Source organism: Sander lucioperca, chromosome 9, assembly GCF_008315115.2.
Source record: "Sander lucioperca isolate FBNREF2018 chromosome 9, SLUC_FBN_1.2, whole genome shotgun sequence".
In the NCBI taxonomy this organism is placed as follows: domain Eukaryota; kingdom Metazoa; phylum Chordata; class Actinopteri; order Perciformes; family Percidae; genus Sander; species Sander lucioperca.
The window spans coordinates 37,112,690-37,136,491 of NC_050181.1; the positions used below are offsets into that span (position 1 = coordinate 37,112,690).

Genomic DNA, 23,802 nt, shown 5'->3' on the forward strand with positions numbered 1-23,802 from the left:
CTCCAGTTTCGGGGGGGGGGGGGCTCAGCTTTTCTTAGACATGAGTAGGGGGGGCGCCAAGGAAAAAAGGTTGAGAACCACTGCTCTAGAGGTTAGATGATCTCCAAAAGGTGTGTGGCTTGATGACAACACTACCCGACTGACGAGATGTTAGTGCAACAAGTTGGCAATGGAATGTGAAAATAGTTTGATTTTTGCTGTTGTATCGGTGCAACTGGTGTTATGTTGTTTGTCCTCCTCTGCTCCCACAGGAATGTGTATGTTGTTGTGGTTCCGCTGAAGAGAGCCCGCGGCGTCATCAGACACCTCAAGAGCCCCGATGAAATGGACCTAGAGGAGGTGAGAACCACAACAATAACAGCACCCACCGATGTCTGTGCCTGGAAAGAGGAGAGGACCTATAAACAAACACACATTCCCATTGCTCAGAACTCCTGGCAACACTTACTCTTTATAATTCCATATCAGTGTTTAAATATTATTCACAGATATTGGAAAGTCTCATTCCTCTTGTCAATCTCTGTCTTCCATCTCTCCCTCTTTCTCTCTGTTTCTCCTCTCCTAGCTATTAAAAGACATCAGTCAAAAGCAGAGGGATTCTCGGCAGCAGAAGCAGGTGGACCTGCGGCGGGCTTACATCACAGCCCGTTTCACACCTGCCACCCTACCGGCCTTCTTCACCCTGGGGGATCAGCTGGACTATGGAGGCTTTGAGAACCGAGCACTAGAGCCGGGGCAGGAGTATGTCTTCTTCATCCTGGCTGAGCTCAACTCCACAACCGGGGTACGAAAGCCACTGTGTCACATCTCTTTTCTTTCCGTGTTTATAACCACTCCCTCATTCCCTGCTGCCTGTGTTTCTCTGCTGCAGGCTGTCACTATACATTGCAATCAATATGGCCTCGCTGCTAAAACAATAAAATGCACGTCAGTCAAAGTGTTGTAAGCAAAAGGCAATAACCTTCATGTACTTCCATCGCCACTGCTAATAAAGAGTGAGTGTACCTACTGTGGCAGTAGAAGAGATATTGCCTTGTGCACTGCTCTGGATCGTATATATGTACATTTGAATTAGATTAGATGTAAATATACAGCTTGAATTAGGATAGATTTTATTTTTTATTAGATGTTTTTTTTATTAGGAACACTTTTACCCCCCGGGGGAAGCTCTTTAAAAGTAATTCAGAACTAATAAAAAGGCACTTCATTCAGTTTATTGTGATTATAGAGACATATATAATGTCAGTAAACTCAGGTACATTATTTATGTGTTGTCTAAAATGCAAAGACAGATCAAATATAATCTCACACACATCTGCATGGAAAACCAGTCATGTGCAGCTTGGTTACAGTTCCAGGAATACATGTTGTTGAGACTTTGTAAAAGAACTGTGGGATTGACCTTTTCTGGGGCCATAGTGTGTTGAATTTTTATAATTAATTGCTTTTAGTGTCATGTGCACATGTTATTTTATCCACTGAGAAATACCAAAAAAACGCAACATGCTTTCTGATCAAAAGTAAGTACTCCTTTAGTCAGTTATTTCTAAAATAGACACTTCCAGTGTCTTGTTTTCCTGACTATGTGCCTGTACATTTCTTTACAGAAAATGTATGTGGCCAGCCCCTACACAGACCCCGTGATTGCCCCAGATTCAGACCCCCAGCCCCTGGACGCTGGCGATGGTCTGATCTGGGTGGTTGGACCCGTCCTGGCTGTGGTCTTCATTATCTGCATCGTCATCGCTATCCTCCTTTACAAAAAGTGAGTGGGACGGATAAACTCTGTAACACAGAATGCCAAAAACCATAACCATGAGACAAAAGTTATTGATCAGCTTTGAGTAAAAAGGATAAGGCTGGTGTTATTATATATCTTTCTTAATGTCAACAAATCCCACGAAAACATCAACGATGCATCAGCTCATCTCTCAATACCTTTTGATTTAAAAAAAAAAAAATGTAACGGCTAAATAATTTCCTAAATAGCTGGGCACTGTAGTTTTTCTCAAACGTTTCTCAAATAGGAGTACATTTTACATTTGTTGAGGACTATTTTCAGTGCCGGATAAATATATATTTGGTGTTTTACTGAGTATTTATGGCACCAGGATGGCATGTGGTGGAGTTTGGCTGCACAGACAATACTTGCTAGTGCTGTAGGATCAATTAAGTGTTAGTTTTGGTTTTCGTGGATTTTTTGACAATGAGAAGAATATTGATTATTTTGAGCTTTATTCTTTAAAGATACATTGGGATTCTGTCTATCATGCCCTGTGCTCACATTGTGCCAGCAGCTCCCACTGATATTTCTTGTACCTTTAAGTGTTTAATGTTGGACTATTTTCCCATTTTCTCAGCCTGATATTCATCAAATTTGTTCCAATTTCAAAGTGTGTTCTCCCCTCAGACAGTTATGAAACGCCTGCTATAAGCCTGTGATATCTGCTGCAGGCCATCAAGCTTTTGAATACTAATACAAAATATTGATTTTCCTCTCTAACAATCTGTCTGTTTCCTTCCTTTTCTTCCGCTAATTATTCCTACCCTTGCTCTCGTTTCACTGGAAGCAGCAAACCTGACAGGTAAGATTAAACTAATTTCAAACTCTTTGTTCGTTTTAACCCGCAGCAATTACAAGACACCAGATGTTGTACATAGGACTTGTACAAAGCCGTAAAACACCATATGCACTATTTACTTAAATCAAGTAGCCATGTTAATGGCTACGTTCAGACTGCAGGCAAAAGTGGCCCAAATCAGATTTTTTTTGGGGTCAAGTGACCAGGTCAGGCTTCTTCAGAAGAAGTGTGAACACTCAAATCTTGCCCAGATCTGATTTTTTCAAATCAGATTTAGACCACTTCCATATGTGGTCCTGAATCAGACCCAGGTCTGATTTTTGCAGTGTGAACAACCAAGGCGGATTTGATGCGACTTTTACATCCGAAAGTGTGTCTGTGAAGCTATTCACAATGCAGTCCCACCACTCCAGGCTTCGTCTCTGCATCCACACAGACCTCTGTAGTGAATTTGCAGCCATAACCCAGGTAAAAGGCCAAAATAGCCAATTTGGCTCTCTTTCTCTTCATTCCTCTCCTCCTCAGCACCTGCTCATTAATGTTACGGCTGCCATTACACAAACATGTTGAAATAAAAGCGAAAATGCTTACTTCCTCCATAACCTCCCTAACTTTAGTGCAACAGCGTGCTGCGTCTGATGTCGTTGTTTTTGTTCTTTTGCGCATGCGGGTCAGTTCGAAACCGCAAACAGTTCACACTGGGATCTGATATAGGCCACATTTTAAAAGGTTATGTGAACAGCCAAAAACAAGAAATCTGATCTGAGCAAAAAATCCAAATTAAGTATTAAAACTTGCGGTGTGAACGTAGCCAATGATGTGTCACTACTGGGTCTGTTTTTTTTTTCTCCCTAGTTGTTTGCATTTGCTAATTGCTCTTTTGACTCACTGGTGTTCGAGCAGCAAGCGCAAGGACTCTGAACCCGGAACCAAGAGCCTTTTGAACAACGCAGAGATGATGGCCCATCACCCAACAGACCCTGTGGAGATGAGACGCATCAACTTCCAGACTCCCGGTATGAAGCACGGACCCTCACAGGCACCCAAACACACACACACACACACACACAATTTGTATTTGCATACTAAAGTGTACTGCCGATTGCTCATCATTTGATGATGAAATATTCATGCGACTAATTTGAATACTTTGATAAGATTATGCAGACAAGATTGTGAGAGTACTCCTCCGCATCACAACCAACCTGTCAGCTTCCAGTCGTTTCTGAGATCAAAATGGCCGCTGCCCAGGTAGTACAGTTAAGTGCTTAGTCACTGCTGAGTCATAACGGTGTGACAAAATCGAATCATCTCCGCACGCCCACAATCCACATGCCAGGCCAGGCCACAAATAGCACATCAGAACAGACAGAAATGACAGAAGTCCGTCTTATCATGAATGTCTCGAATGTTTCAAAATGATACATCGGAAGGTGAGTTGTGGGTTAACTGTGATCATTTATAAAGGAATTGATTCTCTTCTCGCCAGCATAACCAACTTAAACCCCACTGTGAAGTAACTACATGGATTTTGCCGCTCCCCACCCCCTACAGAGTGAGATCTAACAACACAGCTGCTTTGGTCGTGGTACCAGGCCAATCATGCCTTGCTTTCACTTCTTCCATTAAATTAACAGCATCCTAAAAAAGCACATGGCCTGGAGGAATTGAATCCCTGTTCTCACTATATTTTTTTTATGATTGCAGTTTATAGAAGTCTCACAGGGTTCTCGCTGAAAAGGTGGCAAGATGTGTCACCATGGAGAAAGGTCCTTTACCTGCCAGGATATATAAAGTCAAATGATACCGCTTTTTATTAAACCATAAATGATGGTCTGAAGGTTGTTTTTTTTTACATGTTCGTGGGAAGCAAAGTAAAACCCACAGAACAAAGCACCTCTGCTCTTCTCTTCTATCATATGATTCTGTTTTTACTCTCATGTGGCAGCAACCCTGAAGCTCCCACTTCTCCCCTCCTGAGATTTGGGCTTTTGAGATGCTCGCCAAAAATGAAATTTGTTTCCAACTAAGCCGGCTGATGCTATCTGAGGTCACTTTAGTCGTGACAGGAGCGTTTTGTCGTGATTACCTGTGTGTGCTGCTGCAGTGCCGGGCTGAAGGAGAAAATAACCGTTGACATGAGCCTGTTTTTCATAGCTGTAGCTGCAGAATGACTTTAAATGCTCTCCGTAGTGCATTGAAATGCATTACAATTCCAGAAACATCGAGAATGCAATCTGACTTAAATAGATTGTGTTCATTGTGTACAAAGCAGTGTCTCTTTCTTTTATTCATGTAGCTATTTGCCTTTTGACAATGGATCGCAATAGCTTCTCATTTCCTACTCCAGAAACGACTGCACGAGGCATAGGTTGCTGCCTTTGTGTGTGCGTGTGTACGTGCGTGCGCGCGCCGAAACCCCTCCTAATTAGTGTTCCGTCTGCGATTGTTTTCTCTGAGCCGTTGCTTCTCTGATCACAGAGAAAGCAATTTATCAAAGAAAAACAATTTACAAACAAAACAAGACTCGCCTCACTTTGTCCTCGCACATGGATCAAAATTGATTTTCTGCCTCAGCGTGTTCCTTAATGATATGTGATGTTCTCTGATTGTATAATTATCTTCACCTCCTTGCATATGAGCGATGTTAACCTGCAGTAATTTGGGTTATTCAGCTGAAGTGTGCATCACCTCTGACCCTTGTTGACACGCAGGAATGATGAGCCATCCTCCCATCCCCATCAGCGAGCTGGCTGAGCACATAGAGCTGCTGAAAGCAAACGACAACCTGCGACTCTCCCAGGAGTACGAGGTGAGACATACTTTATTATTCCACATGAATAAACAAATAACATCCTTCGTTGTTTAGAGATGTTAAGCCTGTTAAGCCTTCGCTTCATAAAGCAAATCTTACTTAACATTTGTATCTCTGTGTGCAGACTCTATGTTCATGATTTATTCAGCACTGCAGTTTGTTGCTGTAACTTGTGTACATTATAGAGCACTCTCTTTCCATTATCCTCAAATGCACTACTAAAAACGCCACCACACACGTTAATGTGTACGTGTGTGTGTGTGTGTGTGTGTGTGTGTGTGTGTGTGTGTGTGTGTTTGCTGCTTCTTCGCAGTCCATCGACCCTAGTCAGCAGTTCACCTGGGAGCACTCAAACCTGGAGGTCAACAAGCCCAAAAACCGCTACGCTAACGTCATAGCGTACGACCACACCAGAGTCATCCTGGCTCCCATAGAAGGTGAGCATTAGCTGGAAAAGTACAGCAAGGTAAAAAAGATGTTAAGATCTTAACGGGAGAGTCTGATCGTATTTGTGTTCAGGGGGGTGAGCACTAAAAGAGAGGCCAGAAGGAGAGGGAGAGCCGCATGATGGATGAAATCTGAAATTGCAAACAGTGCTCAAGTCTGGCTGTGTGCAGTGGCTTGAGACTGACAAACAACGCGAGTGCATTCAAGTGCAGCCAGCTCTCGCCGAGAACAAGAAGGGGGAGAATGGATTTGATCTGCAGCTCATGAATTTACACCGACAGAGCCTTGTTGTTGTTTGTTGCCGTCCGCTAGTCATCCAGCAGCTGTCTGTTGGAAGCAGCGGCTGCCACAAACAAACTGTTCGTTAGGCTGTTTGATGTCATACACGCAGGTTAATTTATTATGTCGCGTATGCAGATTGCAGTTTAGCGAGAGCCTCACAAGTGTCTCATTTGGCAGGTATCCTGGGGAGCGACTATCTCAACGCCAACTACATTGACGGCTACAGGAAGCAGAATGCCTACATTGCTACCCAGGGGCCACTGGCGGAGACATTCGGGGACTTTTGGAGGATGGTGTGGGAGCAGCGGGCCGCCTCTGTGGTCATGATGACGCGTCTTGAGGAGAAGTCACGGGTAGGAAGCCACTGACTCCCAAAATTTTAGTTTACCTGCAATTTAAAGTTCTTGGGGCTGTTTGCTTAAAATAACTAATGAAACGGAAGAGGGATGTTGCTTTGGTTCAGCGTAAAACCTGTAATAGTCGTAGTAATGATGATGATGCTTTTTTCTTTATCCGTGTAGATAAAGTGTGACCAGTACTGGCCAAGTCGCGGCACAGAGACATACGGGATGATCCAGGTCACCCTGCTGGACACAATGGAGCTGGCCACATTCTGTGTCCGCACCCTTTCCCTGCATAAGGTCAATTATTTTCCTCTTTTGTTTCGCTCCGTCTCCATCTGTACCCACCCCTTGACTCACCGCTCTGCCCTTTCCTCGAGTAATTACGGTTATATCCAGTGCAAACTGCTTTGATCTCTTGAGTTTACAGTTAGGAACGAGGAGCAACTGTCACTGAACGAGACACGGATGAGAAAAGATTATCCTGGGCTTCATGGAGTGTTCAAACCAGGCCAGCCTCCTTGTGTCAGGCGCTGAGATTTGATCACTGTTGGAAGCAGAGCACTTTCTCATAGCACAGGGCTAATCTAGGACCGCCAGACTAGCGTGCCTCTGTGGCCTACTTACAAACACAGAAACTAGGCCAACTGTAGCTTCCAAGTGTAGAACACGCTTCTCCAAATTTTGGTTGATGTGTCGTGAAACGTCATGTTTGAAGATCCATGTAGTAGAGAAAAAATGCACATGAAATGTTCAGCACTGCCTGTATTATTCCTTTGTTTTGTATAGATGGTGTACAATGTAGGGCTATTTGGAGATCTAAAATGACCCTTTAATATATACAGAATGTACAGGAATATCTTTTTGCATGAATTTAAAGCTTCTTGGACATTCTGTATGAGGAAAGTTAGTTGTGTTCTGTATGACAATGGCAATAATTAGGATGGAGTCATTGAGATATATCTGGGAATCTGCACTCAAACAAACTGGCAAATGTGTCAATTCCCCTGAATTACTTAAAATGTTTTATGTTGGAACATTCAGTAATGAAAACAAGATTAAGCTTACACATGCACATGCACAGACACGTATGACTTCAGTGATAGTAAAGTCAATGTATTTGTTTTGCTGGTCTCTTATATCAGAGTGGCTGCAGTGAACGGCGAGAGGTGCGTCAGTTCCAGTTTACAGCCTGGCCAGATCACGGTGTGCCAGAGTATCCCACCCCCTTCCTCAACTTCCTCCGCAGGGTCAAAGCCTGCAACCCTCCTGACGCCGGACCCATCATCACTCACTGCAGGTACAGTGCACACACACACACACACACACACACACACACACACACACACACACACACACACACACATACACACAGTATATCTTAATTAGCATGTTGGGAAATATTCGTATTTGCTTTCTTGCGGAAAGTTAGATAATAAGATTGATACCACTATTAGACATTAGAGTGTTAACAATCTTCTCATCCAACTGTTGGCAAAAAAAAAAAGCTAATAAGCCCATTTCCCAAACTAATAATAATAATAACTTTATATAGAACCTTTAAAAACAGAGTTTACAAAGTGCTTTGACAGACAAAGCAAAGCAAAAGCAGAGATCAAGGTTGAACTATTTCTTTAAATGAAATATCAAAAATAAAATCCACTGATATCCCACAAATTCCTCTCTGTCTACCAGTGCTGGTGTTGGTCGCACTGGCTGTTTTATTGTCATTGATGCCATGCTGGAGCGCATTCGACACGAACGCACTGTGGACATCTACGGCCACGTGACCCTAATGCGCTCCCAGAGGAACTACATGGTGCAGACAGAGGACCAATACAGCTTCATCCACGAGGCCCTGCTGGAGGCCGTGGCCTGCGGGAACACTGAGGTGGCCGCCAGGAGTCTGTACTCTTACATGCAGAAGCTGTCCAAGGTGGAGCCTGGGGAGCACATCACCGGCATGGAGCTGGAGTTCAAGGTAGGGTAAATTGTGTTCAAAATGAAATGGTTGGGGATATATGCTGCCTCGCGTACACAATTACATTCTGAGATTTTGTCTGAAAAGATGGATAGAAAAGTGATTTCAAACATTTTTGCTTTGTGGCTTCTTAAAATGAAGCCAGGTCTACTTATAATACCTCGTTGTAAGTTACATGAGTCTGTGAGTTGTAAGCAGTTCAACATGAGATTGATTTTTTTTTTCTAAAATTGTTTCACTTGAATAATGTTAAGAGCCTTGAAGATGTTAACCTACCTAGAATCTAAAAAAGTAAAAAAGATAAGCATTAGATAAAAGATAAGTTTACAAAATTAACAATATTTTGTGTAACAGAAAAATACTTTTTCTTCCCTCCTATCTTGTCATCTCACATCCCCTCAGATTGGGAACCAGTACAGTGGCCTTGGGACATTAGCTAACCAGGCAAATAATCCTGCACTCTTGCATGCCAAATCAGTTTTGGTTTGCTGGATAATGTACTTTAAAGTTTAAAAAAAAAAAAGAAGAAAAAACATCATCACAAATGAACTTTTTCTCTCTCCATCTAGCGGCTGGCCAACACCAAAGCCCACACGTCCCGGTTTGTCACAGCCAACCTGCCTTGCAACAAATTCAAGAACCGACTGGTCAACATCATGCCCTATGAAACCACCCGCGTCTGCCTCCAGCCAATCAGAGGCCTGGAGGGCTCCGACTACATCAACGCCAGTTACATAGACGGATACAGGTATGTTTTGCTCCTGAAAACACTAATATGACCTGACCCTCTTCCTCTTATGATGGCTCGATGAGGGAATGGAATGGATAGGTTTTCACCACAGCGCTCCCACCTGTCACGTCCTGTCAGATCTGCCGTGACTGTATACATGTTCCCACTATTTCTCCCGCTGCACGCCACTTGCTTCGATCACAGTGCTTTTGATGATTCAGGCATTCAGAGTGGTTGTACACACATGTTTTGACTGTTCCTCTTCTTGCCTGAAGCCTGACCCCCTTTTCAGTCTGACAGAGGGAGAAACAGGGAGGAGGTGGCTTCTTAATCTGTGTGTGTGTGTGTGTGTGTGTGTGTGTGTGTGTGTGTGTGTGTGTGTGTGTGTGTGTGTGTGTGTGTGTGTAGGCAACAGAGAGGCTATATTGCCACCCAGGGTCCACTGGCTGAGACTACGGAGGATTTCTGGAGGATGCTGTGGGAACACAACTCCACTATAGTGGTCATGCTCACTAAACTGAGAGAAATGGGACGGGTAGGGGTAAATTAATTTACACACACAAGTGCTAGAAATACCAGCAAATGTCAGCCCTGTACACAATGTCATCAATCCTTTTTTTCTTCTTTTTTTTCTTGTTCTGCTCTCTCAGGAGAAGTGTCACCAGTACTGGCCCGCTGAGCGCTCAGCCAGGTACCAATACTTTGTGGTGGACCCCATGGCTGAGTACAACATGCCTCAGTACATCCTCCGGGAGTTCAAAGTTACAGATGCCAGGGTGAGCTCATGGCGTCTGTGTGTTCCAAGACTTGGTCTCCTGTTGTTGCGTTGTATTCAAACAGCAGTATAACATTACACTCCTTGACTTCTGCTCTATTCCCAATCCATCAGTGTTGTTCAAAGGCAGCGGTGCAAAGCATGTCCTATCGACGTGTAGTGTGTGTCGGTCCGTGTGTGTTTTGTATGTGAATGTGTAACACAACAGGTAAGCTCCAGCAGCAAGCAGCTAGATTACTCATTCAACCATGCTGTCTCCAGATCACCTTGACAGCGTGTGTGTGTGTGTGTGTGTGTGTGTGTGTGTGTGTGTGTGTGTGTGTGTGTGTGTGTGTGTGTGTGTGCGCGTGTGCGCGTGTGTGTGTGTGTGTGTGTGTGTGTGTGCGTCCTCACGTGCACATATCTGCCAGTCATAGATAACTCCAGTTAAGCCTGTCCTGCACTGACGCCACTTCGACAGATGCTCTATTGATCTCCATTAAAGGGGAGTCAGAAAGGCTGAGCAGAAGAGAAAAGATGTAATTGCCTACTGAGTGGCTGACAATAGCAGACGCACTGACGTTACAACTTCAAGTTAACCACAGCCACTGATCCAGGGTCAGATAACAGTAATCATTAGAAGGAAGAAAAAAAAAGGATATTGCCTGGCAGAGTCTCTCCTCAATCAATACAGCGAGAAGAAGCTCTTTAAACAGTCTTTTTTGAAATAATCACCTCACATAAATAATAACTACGCCTTTCCAGGAGCAACATCTTGATACGTGTTGAAAAGACATCAGATGCACTTTCAGATCAACGCAGCCCGCAGCTTCTTCTTTTTTTTCTTCAGTTAGATCGTTCTTATCTCTTCATTTCCCCCACTCCTTCAGGACGGCCAATCACGGACAGTGCGTCAGTTCCAGTTTACCGATTGGCCAGAGCAAGGTGTTCCCAAATCTGGCGAGGGCTTCATTGATTTCATTGGCCAAGTGCACAAAACCAAGGAGCAGTTTGGCCAGGATGGACCAATCAGCGTCCACTGCAGGTAAGCAGTGGGGTTCAGCTCAGCAGCTCATGATGAAACTATTCACCGTTAATTAAAAGTACATTCAATTGCAAAGCAAGTGCAGCGGGTTGGTCAGAATGTAGCGTGTCGTCGTCTGAGCTCTGGCACATTGTAAACTATGGTCAAATGGTTTCCTTTATGTCTGCAGTGCTGGCGTGGGGCGGACAGGTGTCTTCATCACTCTGAGTATTGTCCTGGAGAGGATGCGTTACGAAGGGGCGGTGGACATCTTCCAGACTGTCAAAATGCTGCGCACACAGAGACCAGCCATGGTGCAGACTGAGGTAAACACTCAACAGCATGTGGGACATGGGCAGAGACCTTTATTCACTGTCTTGTGAGAAGCATGCATCTCCAAAACTTAAGCTTTGTAGGAGTTAATAAAAACAGATCTGTTTAAGACATATGCAAATGTTCTCAACACATAAAGGAACTCTTAAAAATTAAAACAATTACCAAGCTGAGAGATTAAGACAGATATGACATTCAGTATTCCCAACATACAGTGAAGTCAGGATTTTAGTAAAGCCTCCGTTGCAATACCATTGTCGTGATTCTAGATCAAAACAACCTGTGTCTGTTCCTGTTTATAGCAACAATGATATCTTTTTTTGTTCCTCTGTTTGTCACCCAGGATGAGTACCAGTTTTGCTACCAAGCTGCTCTGGAGTACCTGGGTAGCTTTGACCACTATGCAACATAAGTGAAGAGACAACCATTCATCCATCTTTCTGCTTCGAGGTCCACAAACAAAACCAACGAGTGAAACAAGAGAAAGACGGCCTGAAATAACGTGAACATTGAACCTTTTTTCTGGGAGCAAGACTCAAAGATGAATTCTACACCAACAAGGACAAAACACAACAACAAAAACAGCAACGACAAATCTGTGTCTAACAGCACCCACACTCATCAGGGGTTTCCCTGAGGAGCTGGTGGGTGTGGAGACTCTCCATGTGTAATCCATATACTTACCTCAGTGTTCCAGTGTGAAGGACGTATAATACATGTGTGTTGTGGTCAGCTATCTCCAATATGAACCAGTGAAAAACAAACGGCTTCTGAACAGGAATTATGATACTATATGTGTATAAAAATACATAAAGAAAAAAAAAAAACAAAGAGCCTGGATATTTGCTGCACCCTAAATGGGCTTTTTATCCTCAACTTTGTATCTATTGGTTCGGTGTACTAAGGGGGTTACAAAGTGCAAAGGTGAACATTTCTTTGTGTCCGTGAGTCTATTTCAAAGGTGTCCTCTGCACTGGTGGCTCTGATTATCGTTTAAAGCAGATGACTAGGTAATGCCTCAGCAGAAGCCTACAGTAGGGACTCAACACCCTGAGGACTGTTGGAGAAGCATGTGGATGCTCATTTACCCGACGCACAGTGCCAAGAAAAACCATGCAGCGTGAACATGAACTGTGGCCTAAGGAGAGATAGCTCCCTCTTTTATCCAGCAAAACATAAAGCCAGACTAGAGACCGCTCTAAAACACACTGGCCAAGGATCAGTTCACGCTCCCAAATCGTGTCCTCGCTGACAGCTAGCCTCAGAACAGTGATCAGAGCCTCAACTGGGCTGAGATTTGTCGTCCACTGCATTCGTCATTAAACAAAAGCCTGCTTGCTATTTGCTGTATTCCTTGTTCATCCTCCAGCTCATCTCCTCTTGAGGTCAGCCCCATTGTGTCAGTTCAGCAGTGGCTTATTGAAAGAGATGCTCTAATGAAAGAATTGAGCTTCAATCCCGTTAAAAAAAACGGTTACCATCCCATTTCTGCAGACGTGATTTTTGTGTTTTTACTGTACGTCTTTGCCTTATGCTGACATTTCTTGTGTTTAAACATGCTGCTTAATGTTCATGCTTGTGTGCTAAACCTTTATTGTCATACAGTATGTTAAACTGAGGATGAAAGTTGTTTCTTAATCATCTTCCTCCTCTAAAGCTTACCTACTTGAATTGCACGACTTTGCAGTTAAAACAGTCTGTGTTTTACTATTTAAGGCTACTGACAGTGAAAGATAATGAGAGAAAGCCAAAAAAAAACTTGGTGATTTGCTCACTTTTAACAGTCCTCTCCCCTCACCCAACTGTCCCACCTTTATATAATCTCCATTCAAATTCTCTCTGTTCCTAAATCACACTGTACAGAACATCCCAACTTTACCAAATGATGTTTTCCCCTCTGTCTACTCCAGTAGAACTGCACAGGTCCGTGATATCGATATATATATCTTTTCTTGATTTGACATATAATCATAATTGGTCCCACTTGGTGATTGAAGAGCACAGCGATGTTCCAGTGTATCAGACATCTCGGATGTTTTCACAGATTTTGTACATACAGTCTATCATTGGAGTCCTATACAGTACAGTTGCATACGTCTGAGCACAAGATATAACGTGGGATTGGATGTGATGTAGTTCTTATTGTCGCAGAAAAAAAAGCCTTATTGTTATTGTTCAATTTGTCATATTTATTTCATATGATTTTTTAAGATATTTATTCTATTTTGTTACTTTTTACATTTGTTTTGAATCTATTTATTTGGGATATCTACCAACTATAACCAATAAGATGTTGTTTACTTGTTTCTTTGGCGAGCCAATGTTAAAGTATGATATTGTCACTGTTTGTTTTTTTTATTTTTAATGGTCAGTTTTGGTGCTTTTTTATTTGCTTTATTATTATAAAGTATGCCCTCTGTGTAGGGTGCTATTTGATACTGATTACTGATGTCCGACTAGTTAGCTAGAGATGTGCATTAGAGGCAGACCTAGTTTAAGTTTACAGTGATGCTCTTTTGATGCCCTCCCCCACTTGACCTCCATAGCAACAGCAGTGGTGTGGTCACAGCAACAGGTATGGTCCAGCCCAAGGGCATCAAAAAATTAGATATATAGAGCAGACTTGTTGGTGAAAACCTCAGACAAGCTGTTTGTATTTATTTTGCTGGAAAGCACATGGTAGCAAGTGTATTTTTGACAAAGAATGGGTTAAGAATGGCCCAGCTACACACACCCTCAAAGGTTATTGTTTATATCTGAAATTATTCTGATATGAAATCTATGTGTGGTCCAGAAGTCTTGACAGTGTGTGACATATATACAATATGTTATTCCTTTGAATTTCTAATGATTATTGTGTCAAGAGAAATATAAAAGGCACACACATAAAACATAATATGAAATGTGTTGAGGGCCCGCTCTGATGACGCCACCCCCCTAACTTATGTACCTGTTCTTTCCTTTCAAACCATGGATGTAGATATTGTATCTTGACTTTGTATTAAAAGCAGAATGATTGGATATACAGCACAATGAGCTGTGTGATTCCTGTGGCCTTTTTTTGTTGTTATTCACTCCTCGTCCACTAGAAGGGACCAAAGTAACTCTAAACTGAAATGCACTCACTGACTGTATCCAGCTTTTAGTGAATACACTGTACACAGGATTACATTAAAAAAATGGTTGGAAGTTTAAATTTAGCTTTTACAAAACGGTTTCAGCTGCTTTGGAGCCACAAAATGAAGTTGCATTCAGTTCAGCTGTATTAACTCTCCAGCTGTAGCATTACAGTATGGTAAGAGCAGAGGCATGGGGCAGATGGTGGAGATGGGAAAGATTCCCAACGACTGCTGGTAGTGTAAGGATTAAAATACTTAATGTTACTTAGAATGTAAAATATTGCATTAAATGCCTGTATTTGGATAAGTGCCAAGTTGGATATATTTGACCTTTCAGAAAAATACAGGTTTGTCAGTCAAGACTTGGATGTTGGCATGGACGCAACACAAGGACAACTGATGTAACATGACATGAGCATGACAACACACTTTGCAACAACACATACAGGAAATTTCTTAAGGGGAAAAACATTTTGTAATCTTGGACATAAAACTGCATTCTTGATATTTGAAACAGTAGTTTGGCCAAAAAAACAACATAAAGACATTTATGTTGAACATTTGACAGTTACTGTCAGATGAGAAGGTCGATACCACTCAAATATTTGTAACTATAATGCTACAGCTAGCAGTCGTTTAACTTAGCTTAGCACAAGGACTGGAAGCAGGGTGAAACCTAGGGGGTAAGCTTCACTTCAGAGCTCAAACCTCCTATGGCGCCATTTTGATGCTACCAAACGATCACCCGACGTTAGCATTCCATTGACTGCCATTCATTTTGACGTCACTTTGACAGCGAATAACTTTACATCTGAAGCGTTTAAAGACTTTTTTTGTCCATTGTTTATTTCTAAAGAAACACGACAATGTATAAAAGGCTCTAAAGGTAAAGGTAATGCCTTGTACCTCACGTTATGGCTCCGTAGCAGACATTTTTATAAAAATAGGCTAACGATTGTGTCATAACCACGCGACTTACTGTCTCATAGTAGAGGAATTACCGTATAGTACAGAAGAAGCTCGCAGGCAGTTTCGACTTACATTAGCTGTTTAAGTTTAATTACTAATGTTAACTAGCATTTTAGTTAGCAATAATTAGCCTGTGTCCATGTTATCTCCTTACATATACCTACGCTCTCCGTCTCTGTAAGATTGGGAATGATTGAGATTTCTCTTGGCACAGCTACCAGAAGACTTACAACTCTCAGAGGTTGCTCACGTCACATCTACATCGTCTCTCTCAGTTGGAGGCTGCGCAGTAAAGCTCAGCCATCACTGGAAAAGTGCTTCTAATATCCTTCACTGGTCTCCGTCCAGAGCAACGGGATCTGTTGGTCCATTATATACTGTCTATGGGTGAAACCATACGTTATAATGTTACACATACTGTATAGTTTTGCTCTGTCCGAAGAGTAAACTAACACAATAAATGGGTTAATTAGTGAGCTTTTGAGGTGTGTGTAGTTGGATTTGTGACTTTTGGACAAAACTAGCTAGCAGCTCCCCCCTGTTTTCAGACTTTGTGCTAGTCTAAGCTAACCGGCTGCTGGAGCTAGCTTCATAATTAGCATACAGACGTTTTTATGTTTTTGTTTTTACGACTGCTGGAAAATGAGCATATTTCCAAAAAATGTTGAACTATTCCTTTAAGGTCCACTCATTAGTTAGCATTGACTGCACAATGGATACATCTGATCTCAGAATAGTTCTACACGTGTTTCACTTTTCAGTAGGCCTACTATGTGCAAGTTAAGTCGTAAAGTTCACATGCAGCAGCAGCATCCTCACTGTTTCCGTCTGTTGATATGAAGAGTTGCCAAGTGTGATTGGCCAACCTTTTTACCTGCTACTTCCTCGAAAGCTCTCATAAAGCCAACCGCTCATTTGTATTCAAATATTTCCAAGGAAAACAAAAAGGAGGAGGGTGTGGCGAATGTATTGTTCTGTTCATTACAGGACAAATCACCGTGGTAATTTGAACGCTTTCATGATTCTAACCTGCAGTATTTCCTTCTTGAGATGTGTTGAGACAGGCCCGGTAACTTTACACCTATAAATGGACTGCATTATCATAGCGCTTTTCTAGTCTTAACGAATTCTCAAAGCACAGTTATGAGTCACAAGGAGGCTTAGTCTCATGCAGATAGCTGTTTTCTCTCAGCCTCACATGGTAACGATTCATACCACACACAAAGACACTGAGGCCAATGTGACCCTGAGCTGCTATTGCTCCGAGCAACTGCCTACAGAGCACAATAGATCATGTTATCTGAAAATGATGGCTTCAGTGTGGGGTGACAGAGCATGAGCAGTATGTGAAATTAAATACATCCATACAATGCAAAACAAAAATCAACATGAGATAATAATTCTGCAGGGCTATTTTAGATTATTAAACAATGAAAACATGTTTCCGAGGTCATATAGATCTGTTACGACCCCTCCCTTTTCTGTCTGCTGTTGGCTTCACTTGCCTTTCTGCAGGAGCTGGCAGTTTGGGAGGGGTAATTAGCTAATGGGCTGACACCTGGGTAGGCCTTAATCTAGGCCTCAACCAAGACATGCCATGTCTCATTGTGTTGGTCTCTCTCCTAGGCTCCACATCTCCTGGTTTTGGGTTCGTTTTGCCACCTCTGTTGCACTTACCATACATCCATACACTCCACACACCACATAGTTATTTACTCACCATACCTCATGTTTAGTTATAATGTTTATTTATCAATAAATGTCTCATTGGCACTTTAACCTGTCTGGACTTCCCTCTTTGTCGCATGCTTTGAGCTGGTTTGTGACAGATCATATATGCAATTCTGTATAGTTTCACATTATTGGATGGCCTTTTCTAAATTATTACATTTTTACATTACACCAGTACAACCTGAAAAGATGCATTTCTTCACGTAGATTGCAAATGTAAACCATACTACGTACTGTTGTTACATCTGGCACAATGTTTGAACTAAAACTTTCAATATTGTGGAAAGTACCAACATTCAAAATGCTAAACTCATCACCATGTTGGCAGCACTGACTGCTCAGTGGTTACTGAATCCTTCATTTCAAATTAGAATACCTGGACAAAGGTCATGCACAGCGCTTTGAGCTGCATACAGAGGCAAAGGTGGAGGAGAGGTGAGGGTAAGAGGAGGGAGAGTGAGCCAACATCTGGAATGACACCATGCAATCATATGAACACCTGTGGTTTGACAGTGCCGGCAGCTGGACGAGGAAAACTGTCCAACCAGAGTACCTTCAAAACGAAAATAACCTCTGACATGCTGGTGCTTTTGTATTGTACAGGGAAGTACATCTCTTTGGCACAGTTTTGTGTCATTTTGCAGGTGAAGTTCACTGTGGTCCCCTGGGTCCGTGCCCTGTAGGCCAGTTCAGTAATCCATCCATGCATGTACCATTAAGTGTAAAATTAAAGAACTCATTAAGCACATCAGTGTACCATAGCTTTTTGTGCACAAAACATGTATGTATATATATCTTTTATTTATTTTACATATTTCTAAATGCCTTGGAAATATGGAAATACTACATATTGAATGGAATGCTTGTGGCTTTATGGAGCTTTACATTTTTACAGTTAGGTAATTTTTTTGCCATGTCATGTTACTGCATGTGTCTGTAGGCCTTTCATCATTCTGTGATCTCAATCTGTGCAGGCTGAGCAGGTTATACGGCAGGAGACAACCGTGGGACTGGGATGATGGCTATCTCTGCATACCTGTGTCACACTGTGTGCATGCTCTTATAGGCATGCTATCTGTGTGACTGCCAACAGATCAGGGTAGGTACTACCACCCATAGAGATTGTTGCCACGAGGAGCAGAAGCTGTGCAGAATGTGTGGCCTTCCCACCTGCCTTCACTGATTGGTTTAGTTGGAGGAAAAAAATCCCCGCCCCTCACAACTGATTGGTTGATTTAACAATAAGAAGCCAATCCTAAAAGTAGGCTGCTGTCATCTTTTGTGTTTTTTTTACATCAGAGTACTCAAGGAAACAAAGCCAAAGGAATTACACACAAGGTGTTTCAATGAGTTTGTAAACTTGAGAGAGCTAAAGACATTAGGTATAGTCTGTCACTGCATGAACGTGCATGTGTATGAGTTGGAAGTATTTCTTTTCCACCATGACTGCGAAATGCAGGAGATTGTCACTGGACAGCTCTGTGTGAGTATAAAGATTTTACGGTTTATCTTTTGGTTTACTTCTGGTGTTCTTTCTCTGTTCCTTTCACTTCCTTCATGAAATTTTGTTTTTAATATATTTTTTAATATATTATCTTTTACGGCTGACCAACAGTGTACATATACATCACCCTAAGCACCCTGGTGTGCTCAATATTCTTGTTATGTCTCCAGTGTTTGCAGCTGCTGGTTGACAAAAGTGAAATACTCTAGAGATCCATACTGTTGTGCAGAGAGTGCAGACTAACCACAGGTCTATATAAACTGACAATTAGGCCAAGCAGAGGGAGAACGCCAATACAACTGGTAATACAGCTGGTATTCCATTTGGATTCTAGTTTAACTTTTGCTTTCACATGAAGGAACTACTCAAACTGAGATATTGTATCCAGATAAGACCAGTATATTATCCTCTTTTTTCTTATGTACTCTTATTCAACAGTGTTGTTGATGCTGTGCATGCATTATGTAAGAAATTCTTTATATCTGTCAATGAACTGTATTAATCTCTGTGAAAAACCAGACTTCCCCTGATGTAAATAATGAAAGTTAATGATAATGAAATGTTTACCATCAGCACGCAGGAGTTGTTTTCATCCACTCTGTGACTGATGCTCCCACCGGGGGAGAAATCTAGTTCTCTTTTTGCATTTTGTCTTTGTGTTGTTCGATATCCCTGTCCCACCTGTGTGCATCACATAAAAGCTGGATCATCACTCTGACATTTAATCTCCTGCTCTCTCGGGACAGCTGTCTGGACGGAGTCAGACTCCTTGACGCAAGAAGAGGCAGCAGCAGGTTTAGCAGTAAGGAATCCAAAAAGAGTCTGGACGATGCCCGACTGGAGATCCAGAAGTTAAATCACAGCCTCAACTCAAGGTGCTGTAGGTGGAATTGCGAAGATCCAGGACTTAGCCAAAAAATTTGAACATCGACAACTTCTCAGTCCCTCCCCCCTTTCCGCTAAAGCCCAAAAACGGTCTCCTAAGCTCCTCCCCCCACAAGGGAGAATGAATGCGTGTGCATGAGCAGTGATTGACACGCAGTTAGTCACCCCCCCCTGGCCCTGATTGGTGCATCTGAACAGGGAGCGGTGGATTTTTAGAATCACACTACAGGCTGTAGGTGGTGCCAGAGGAGCCAGATCTTTTTTTTTTTTAAATGACCTGCTTCATGTAGTTCTACTGGAACATAGGGTCAGTTTCAGCAAATATGACAGAAAGTTAGTTTTATAAGTCTTACCTACTGCACCTTTAAGAAAGAAAAACCTTTACCTAGACAAAGTCCTGATATGTAAAGTAATTTATGTGAGCATGGTGCATTTGTCCTGTTTGTGTCCTCAGGGAGCAGACCATAGCTGAGCGCTCCGATGGGCTACTCAACAATAATGTAAGTCCGCTTCGCATCATCATCCTGCTACCTTCTATCCCCTGCAACCATTTCATTGTTTATCTTTGCAGCACAGGAAGAATTAAAGTGACTACAATATTTATTATGTATATTTATATATAAACATTACATATACAGTATATATATATATATATATATATATATATATATATATATATATATATATATATATATATATATATATATATATATATTATACAGTGCTGCTCATAAGTATTCATACCCATGCAAAAGTTGAATAAAAAAAGGAATAAAAAAAATCATCTTTTGGAAATTGATGTTAATGCCTTAATTAAAAAAAATGAGGAAAAATCCAACCTTTAAGGACACCAATTTGTTTTGTGAATTAATAATGTATTGTAAATAAATAAATGTTCTTCCTTAAAATACAGGGACCATAATTATACATACCCCTATGTTAAATTCCCATAGAGGCAGGCAGATTTTAATTTTTCAAGGCCAATTATTTCATGGATCCAGGATACTATGCATCCTGATAAAGTTCCCTTGGCCTTTGGAATTAAAATAGCCCCACATCATCACATACCCTTCACCATACCTAGAGATTGGCATGGTTTTATTTCAGTTAGCCTAATAGCTAACTGAGATAAGATCCATATCAATGCAAATCAAACCAGCTATATATATATATATATATATATATATATATATATATATATATATATATATATATATATATATATATATATATATATATAATAACAATGCATCAAATGACAATGTCACATAGCATCACATAGCATAGTTTTTGGCAGTTGTTTTTTTAGGGGGAAAAAGCTCTTAAAACCTACTGTACACTACCTGCTCAGCACCAAACAGTAGACAGATACTATTAGCAGAGCATTTAGCAGCTAAAGAGCTAGATATTCCCTTCTGGAGTTAGTGGAGACCAAAAACGGAGCTAAACTAGAGTGAATATTGAACTTATGAACTTATGTTCATCCGGTGGACAGAAGCATGACTCCGAATGAATGCTAATGTTGCTAATGTTTAAATTAGCAATGGTCATATCAACTTCAAAGAATATGTGAATGTTGTGTTCACAGCTTGTTTCCTAAGGTTTAAAGTCAGTTATTTCACATATACTGTACACCAAACCTGCTTCTAATTCAAAAAACCCAGATACATCACTCAACACACAGCTGAGTGTTTCTTTAACACTACTTTTCCCTACAGAGCTTCCGGAAGCACAAGAAAACCTTCCACAAACTGTTCCAAGAGATTCCTGAGGGGGAGAACCTGACACACAGTGAGCTGAGAGTCTGTTACCTATTCCTTGATATTGATTATGGAAATTACATCGCATTGTGACCTTTTTTTCACTTTGTCCCTGATGTCTGATTAAGTGCTGCCAAACACTTAGTTTGCCAAGTGGTGTACAGTGAACGAGAAGCTGAAACACTTTAGCACATGATGCTGCAGGCATGTCTCTGTTGTCTGGCTCAATGGTTCCCAAAGTGGGGTCCGGGGACCCCCAGGAGTCCTTGAGGGGGATCTCAGCAAAAAGGGGAATCATTTATTTCACTATAATTCCATCCATAAGTAACACAATGACAGAATGTATGACTGTTTTGGTCATAGGTTTCATACACTTTCTGTAATAAAAGATCAGAAAATAAAAATCCTATCAGATAGGGGACCCTGGGACAAACTGTTATCAAATGGGGGGGCCGTGGTCTAATTTGTGTCAGTTGAGGGGTCCTTGACGTGCAAAAGTTTGGGAACCACTGGTCTAGGTGACACAGCTGTTTATTGGATTAACACCTGGTTAGGGAACACATGAGGAACTAACTGCTAGTGAACCATTAGTTAACGTTACATTTCATAAAAAGAGTAGCTAATGAATAGTCAATGATGAATTACTTGAGAACTGAGTGAGAAACAAATCAGGAGGACTTGATAATTGATGAATAAATAATAAGTACTTCTCTAATCATTCTTAATGGACTATATAGTAGATAGTGATGAGTCACTAGAGAACAGCACAAGCAACACAAAAGGGTAAGTAATCATAATTGTGTGTGTGTGTGTGTGTGTGTGTGTGTGTGTGTGTGTGTGTGTGTGTGTGTGTGTGTGTGTGTGTGTGTGTGTGTGTGTGTGTGTGTGTGTGTGTGTAGCATTCACCTGTGCCTTGCAGAAGGAGGTGCTGTATCATGGGAAACTCTTTGTTTGTGAGAACTACGTGTGTTTCCACTCGTCAGTGCTGCTCAAAGAGACCAAGGTAACGCGCTCACGACACATTAAGCTGAAGCCTAATTCACACTGGTGAATCAGCAGTGGCACTACTACATTTCAGGCCAATTAAACCAAATATGTGTGTGTAATTCTATTGTTAACAGTTCACATGTCCCAGAAGTTATACAAAGGAGCAGTTAACATTAGCTTTGCTGGGAATTCACTTTTTGCTTTTATCACCGGCATTTGGGCTTTTACCCTATTTTTTAAGGCCCTGACTAGAGAATAAAATAACAAGCTGGTTCTTTACCTTAGTCATCCATGTTTCAGGTCACATTGAGAAACTATTGAGAAATATGACTGCAATGTCCTCTTTAAGGCCGTAAAGGCAACAAGAATCAAAGCCTGTTGTCCAGCCTCTTTGTTTGTCCACATATTGCAGGTGGTGATTCCTGCGTCCAGCATCAGGGGGGTGAAGAAACATCACTCAGGCTTATCCATGTTGTCTATTCAAACTGCTGATGGAGAGAAGGTCAGAATACACACTTTAGACAAACATGTTTTATTATTCTCTTTGTGGTTTTGAGCTATATAAATATACACATTGACTTGACTGCATCTTTGCATTACAGATGTACAGTATAATTGTGCAGTCAACATTTTAGGATAGGAATTTGCTATTATGACTTTTAATGGCCACATAATCAGACTCCAAAGGTGCTCGGTGGCATGGTCAAACCTCTTGGGGTTTCTGGATCAATAAGCCATACGTGGGGAATTGGAATTGTAACCATTAAATGTAGGAGTAGTAGAATTAGTGTCTTTATTAATCACGTGTTTAAACTGCTTATTAAGTCAGCTTGACTCAATGTGACAAGTGGTTTAAGTGTTAACTACCAATCAATAAAAGGAAAGATGGTAAATGGATTAAAAAGAAGGGAAATGGTGAATGAAATTCTGTGCAGCTTGTCAAGCCAAGACTTCATATTAACTTTCTTAACACTGAGCGTACACATTTTATTTTGGCTCCACGATTAAACCTTTCTCCTGCCTCTTATTTTCTCTTTTTAGTACTCATTTGTGTCTTTGAGGAACCGTGAGATGTGTTATAAACTCCTCCAAACTGTCTGTTCACATGCACAGGTAGGTGCTCCACTAATCTGCATGCACATAAAGGCATAATTTCTTTAAAAAAAAAAAATAAACTAAACATTTTCAGTTTAAACTCATGTTTCATTCATGTTTCTGTGTTTGTCTGAACCAGGAGGAGAGCGTCGGCGGCAGCCCTCATATCTCCTCTGCAGAGAATGAAGTTGATCATGATGTGGTATGTTTGCTGCTCATCTATCTCAACCAAACCAGGAAGTTCAGACATTGAGGGTTATAGTTGAGCGAATATGAGTGCATGATGCACAATGACGGTAACTCTAACCTTCAGCATCTCTGTCCTTGTTCACAGGCCTCCAGTTATTCCAGTTTGGAGGACAGCATAGATCGTGATCTGAGCAGACAGAACAGCATTTACCTTGACAGCGGCTTGCCTCAGATGTCCAGTGAAGGTGAGAAACAGATGGGAGAGACACAGAGA

General features: G+C 41.5%; 2 protein-coding genes across 22 annotated transcripts in view; both read left to right on the forward strand.

The window, feature by feature from the left end:
* The window catches only part of LOC116037399 (receptor-type tyrosine-protein phosphatase S-like), a 78,278-nt gene extending 63,959 nt beyond the window's left edge, over positions 1-14,319 (forward strand). For 8 of the 20 annotated variants that reach the window (XM_036005527.1, XM_036005531.1, XM_036005532.1 and 5 more), the window contains 18 exons: positions 252-339; positions 566-784; positions 1,608-1,765; positions 2,571-2,585; positions 3,486-3,598; positions 5,297-5,394; positions 5,711-5,834; positions 6,304-6,479; positions 6,648-6,767; positions 7,613-7,767; positions 8,163-8,448; positions 8,851-8,892; positions 9,018-9,196; positions 9,587-9,719; positions 9,829-9,954; positions 10,823-10,977; positions 11,147-11,282; positions 11,633-14,319. In XM_036005527.1, coding sequence (XP_035861420.1) covers positions 252-339; positions 566-784; positions 1,608-1,765; positions 2,571-2,585; positions 3,486-3,598; positions 5,297-5,394; positions 5,711-5,834; positions 6,304-6,479; positions 6,648-6,767; positions 7,613-7,767; positions 8,163-8,448; positions 8,851-8,892; positions 9,018-9,196; positions 9,587-9,719; positions 9,829-9,954; positions 10,823-10,977; positions 11,147-11,282; positions 11,633-11,701 — 2,392 coding nt within the window. In that variant the 3' untranslated portion in view covers positions 11,702-14,319. The remainder of the gene's footprint in view (positions 1-251; positions 340-565; positions 785-1,607; positions 1,766-2,570; positions 2,586-3,485; positions 3,599-5,296; positions 5,395-5,710; positions 5,835-6,303; positions 6,480-6,647; positions 6,768-7,612; positions 7,768-8,162; positions 8,449-8,850; positions 8,893-9,017; positions 9,197-9,586; positions 9,720-9,828; positions 9,955-10,822; positions 10,978-11,146; positions 11,283-11,632) is intronic. The other 12 variants (XM_036005535.1, XM_036005538.1, XM_036005539.1 and 9 more) reach the window with 5 other exon arrangements.
* Positions 1-23,802, forward strand: part of LOC116037403 (GRAM domain-containing protein 2B-like) — a 27,350-nt gene continuing 3,548 nt past the window's right edge. The window contains exons 1-9 of one of the 2 annotated variants that reach the window (XM_031281294.2): positions 1-5; positions 16,968-16,974; positions 19,946-19,997; positions 21,216-21,288; positions 22,157-22,260; positions 22,657-22,746; positions 23,286-23,357; positions 23,479-23,541; positions 23,674-23,773. In XM_031281294.2, the coding sequence (XP_031137154.1) occupies positions 16,970-16,974; positions 19,946-19,997; positions 21,216-21,288; positions 22,157-22,260; positions 22,657-22,746; positions 23,286-23,357; positions 23,479-23,541; positions 23,674-23,773 (559 nt within the window). In that variant the 5' untranslated portion in view covers positions 1-5; positions 16,968-16,969. Of the gene's footprint in view, positions 6-16,967; positions 16,975-18,352; positions 18,592-19,358; positions 19,488-19,945; positions 19,998-21,215; positions 21,289-22,156; positions 22,261-22,656; positions 22,747-23,285; positions 23,358-23,478; positions 23,542-23,673; positions 23,774-23,802 lie in introns of those variants that run through there. The other variant, XM_031281295.2, reaches the window with a different exon arrangement.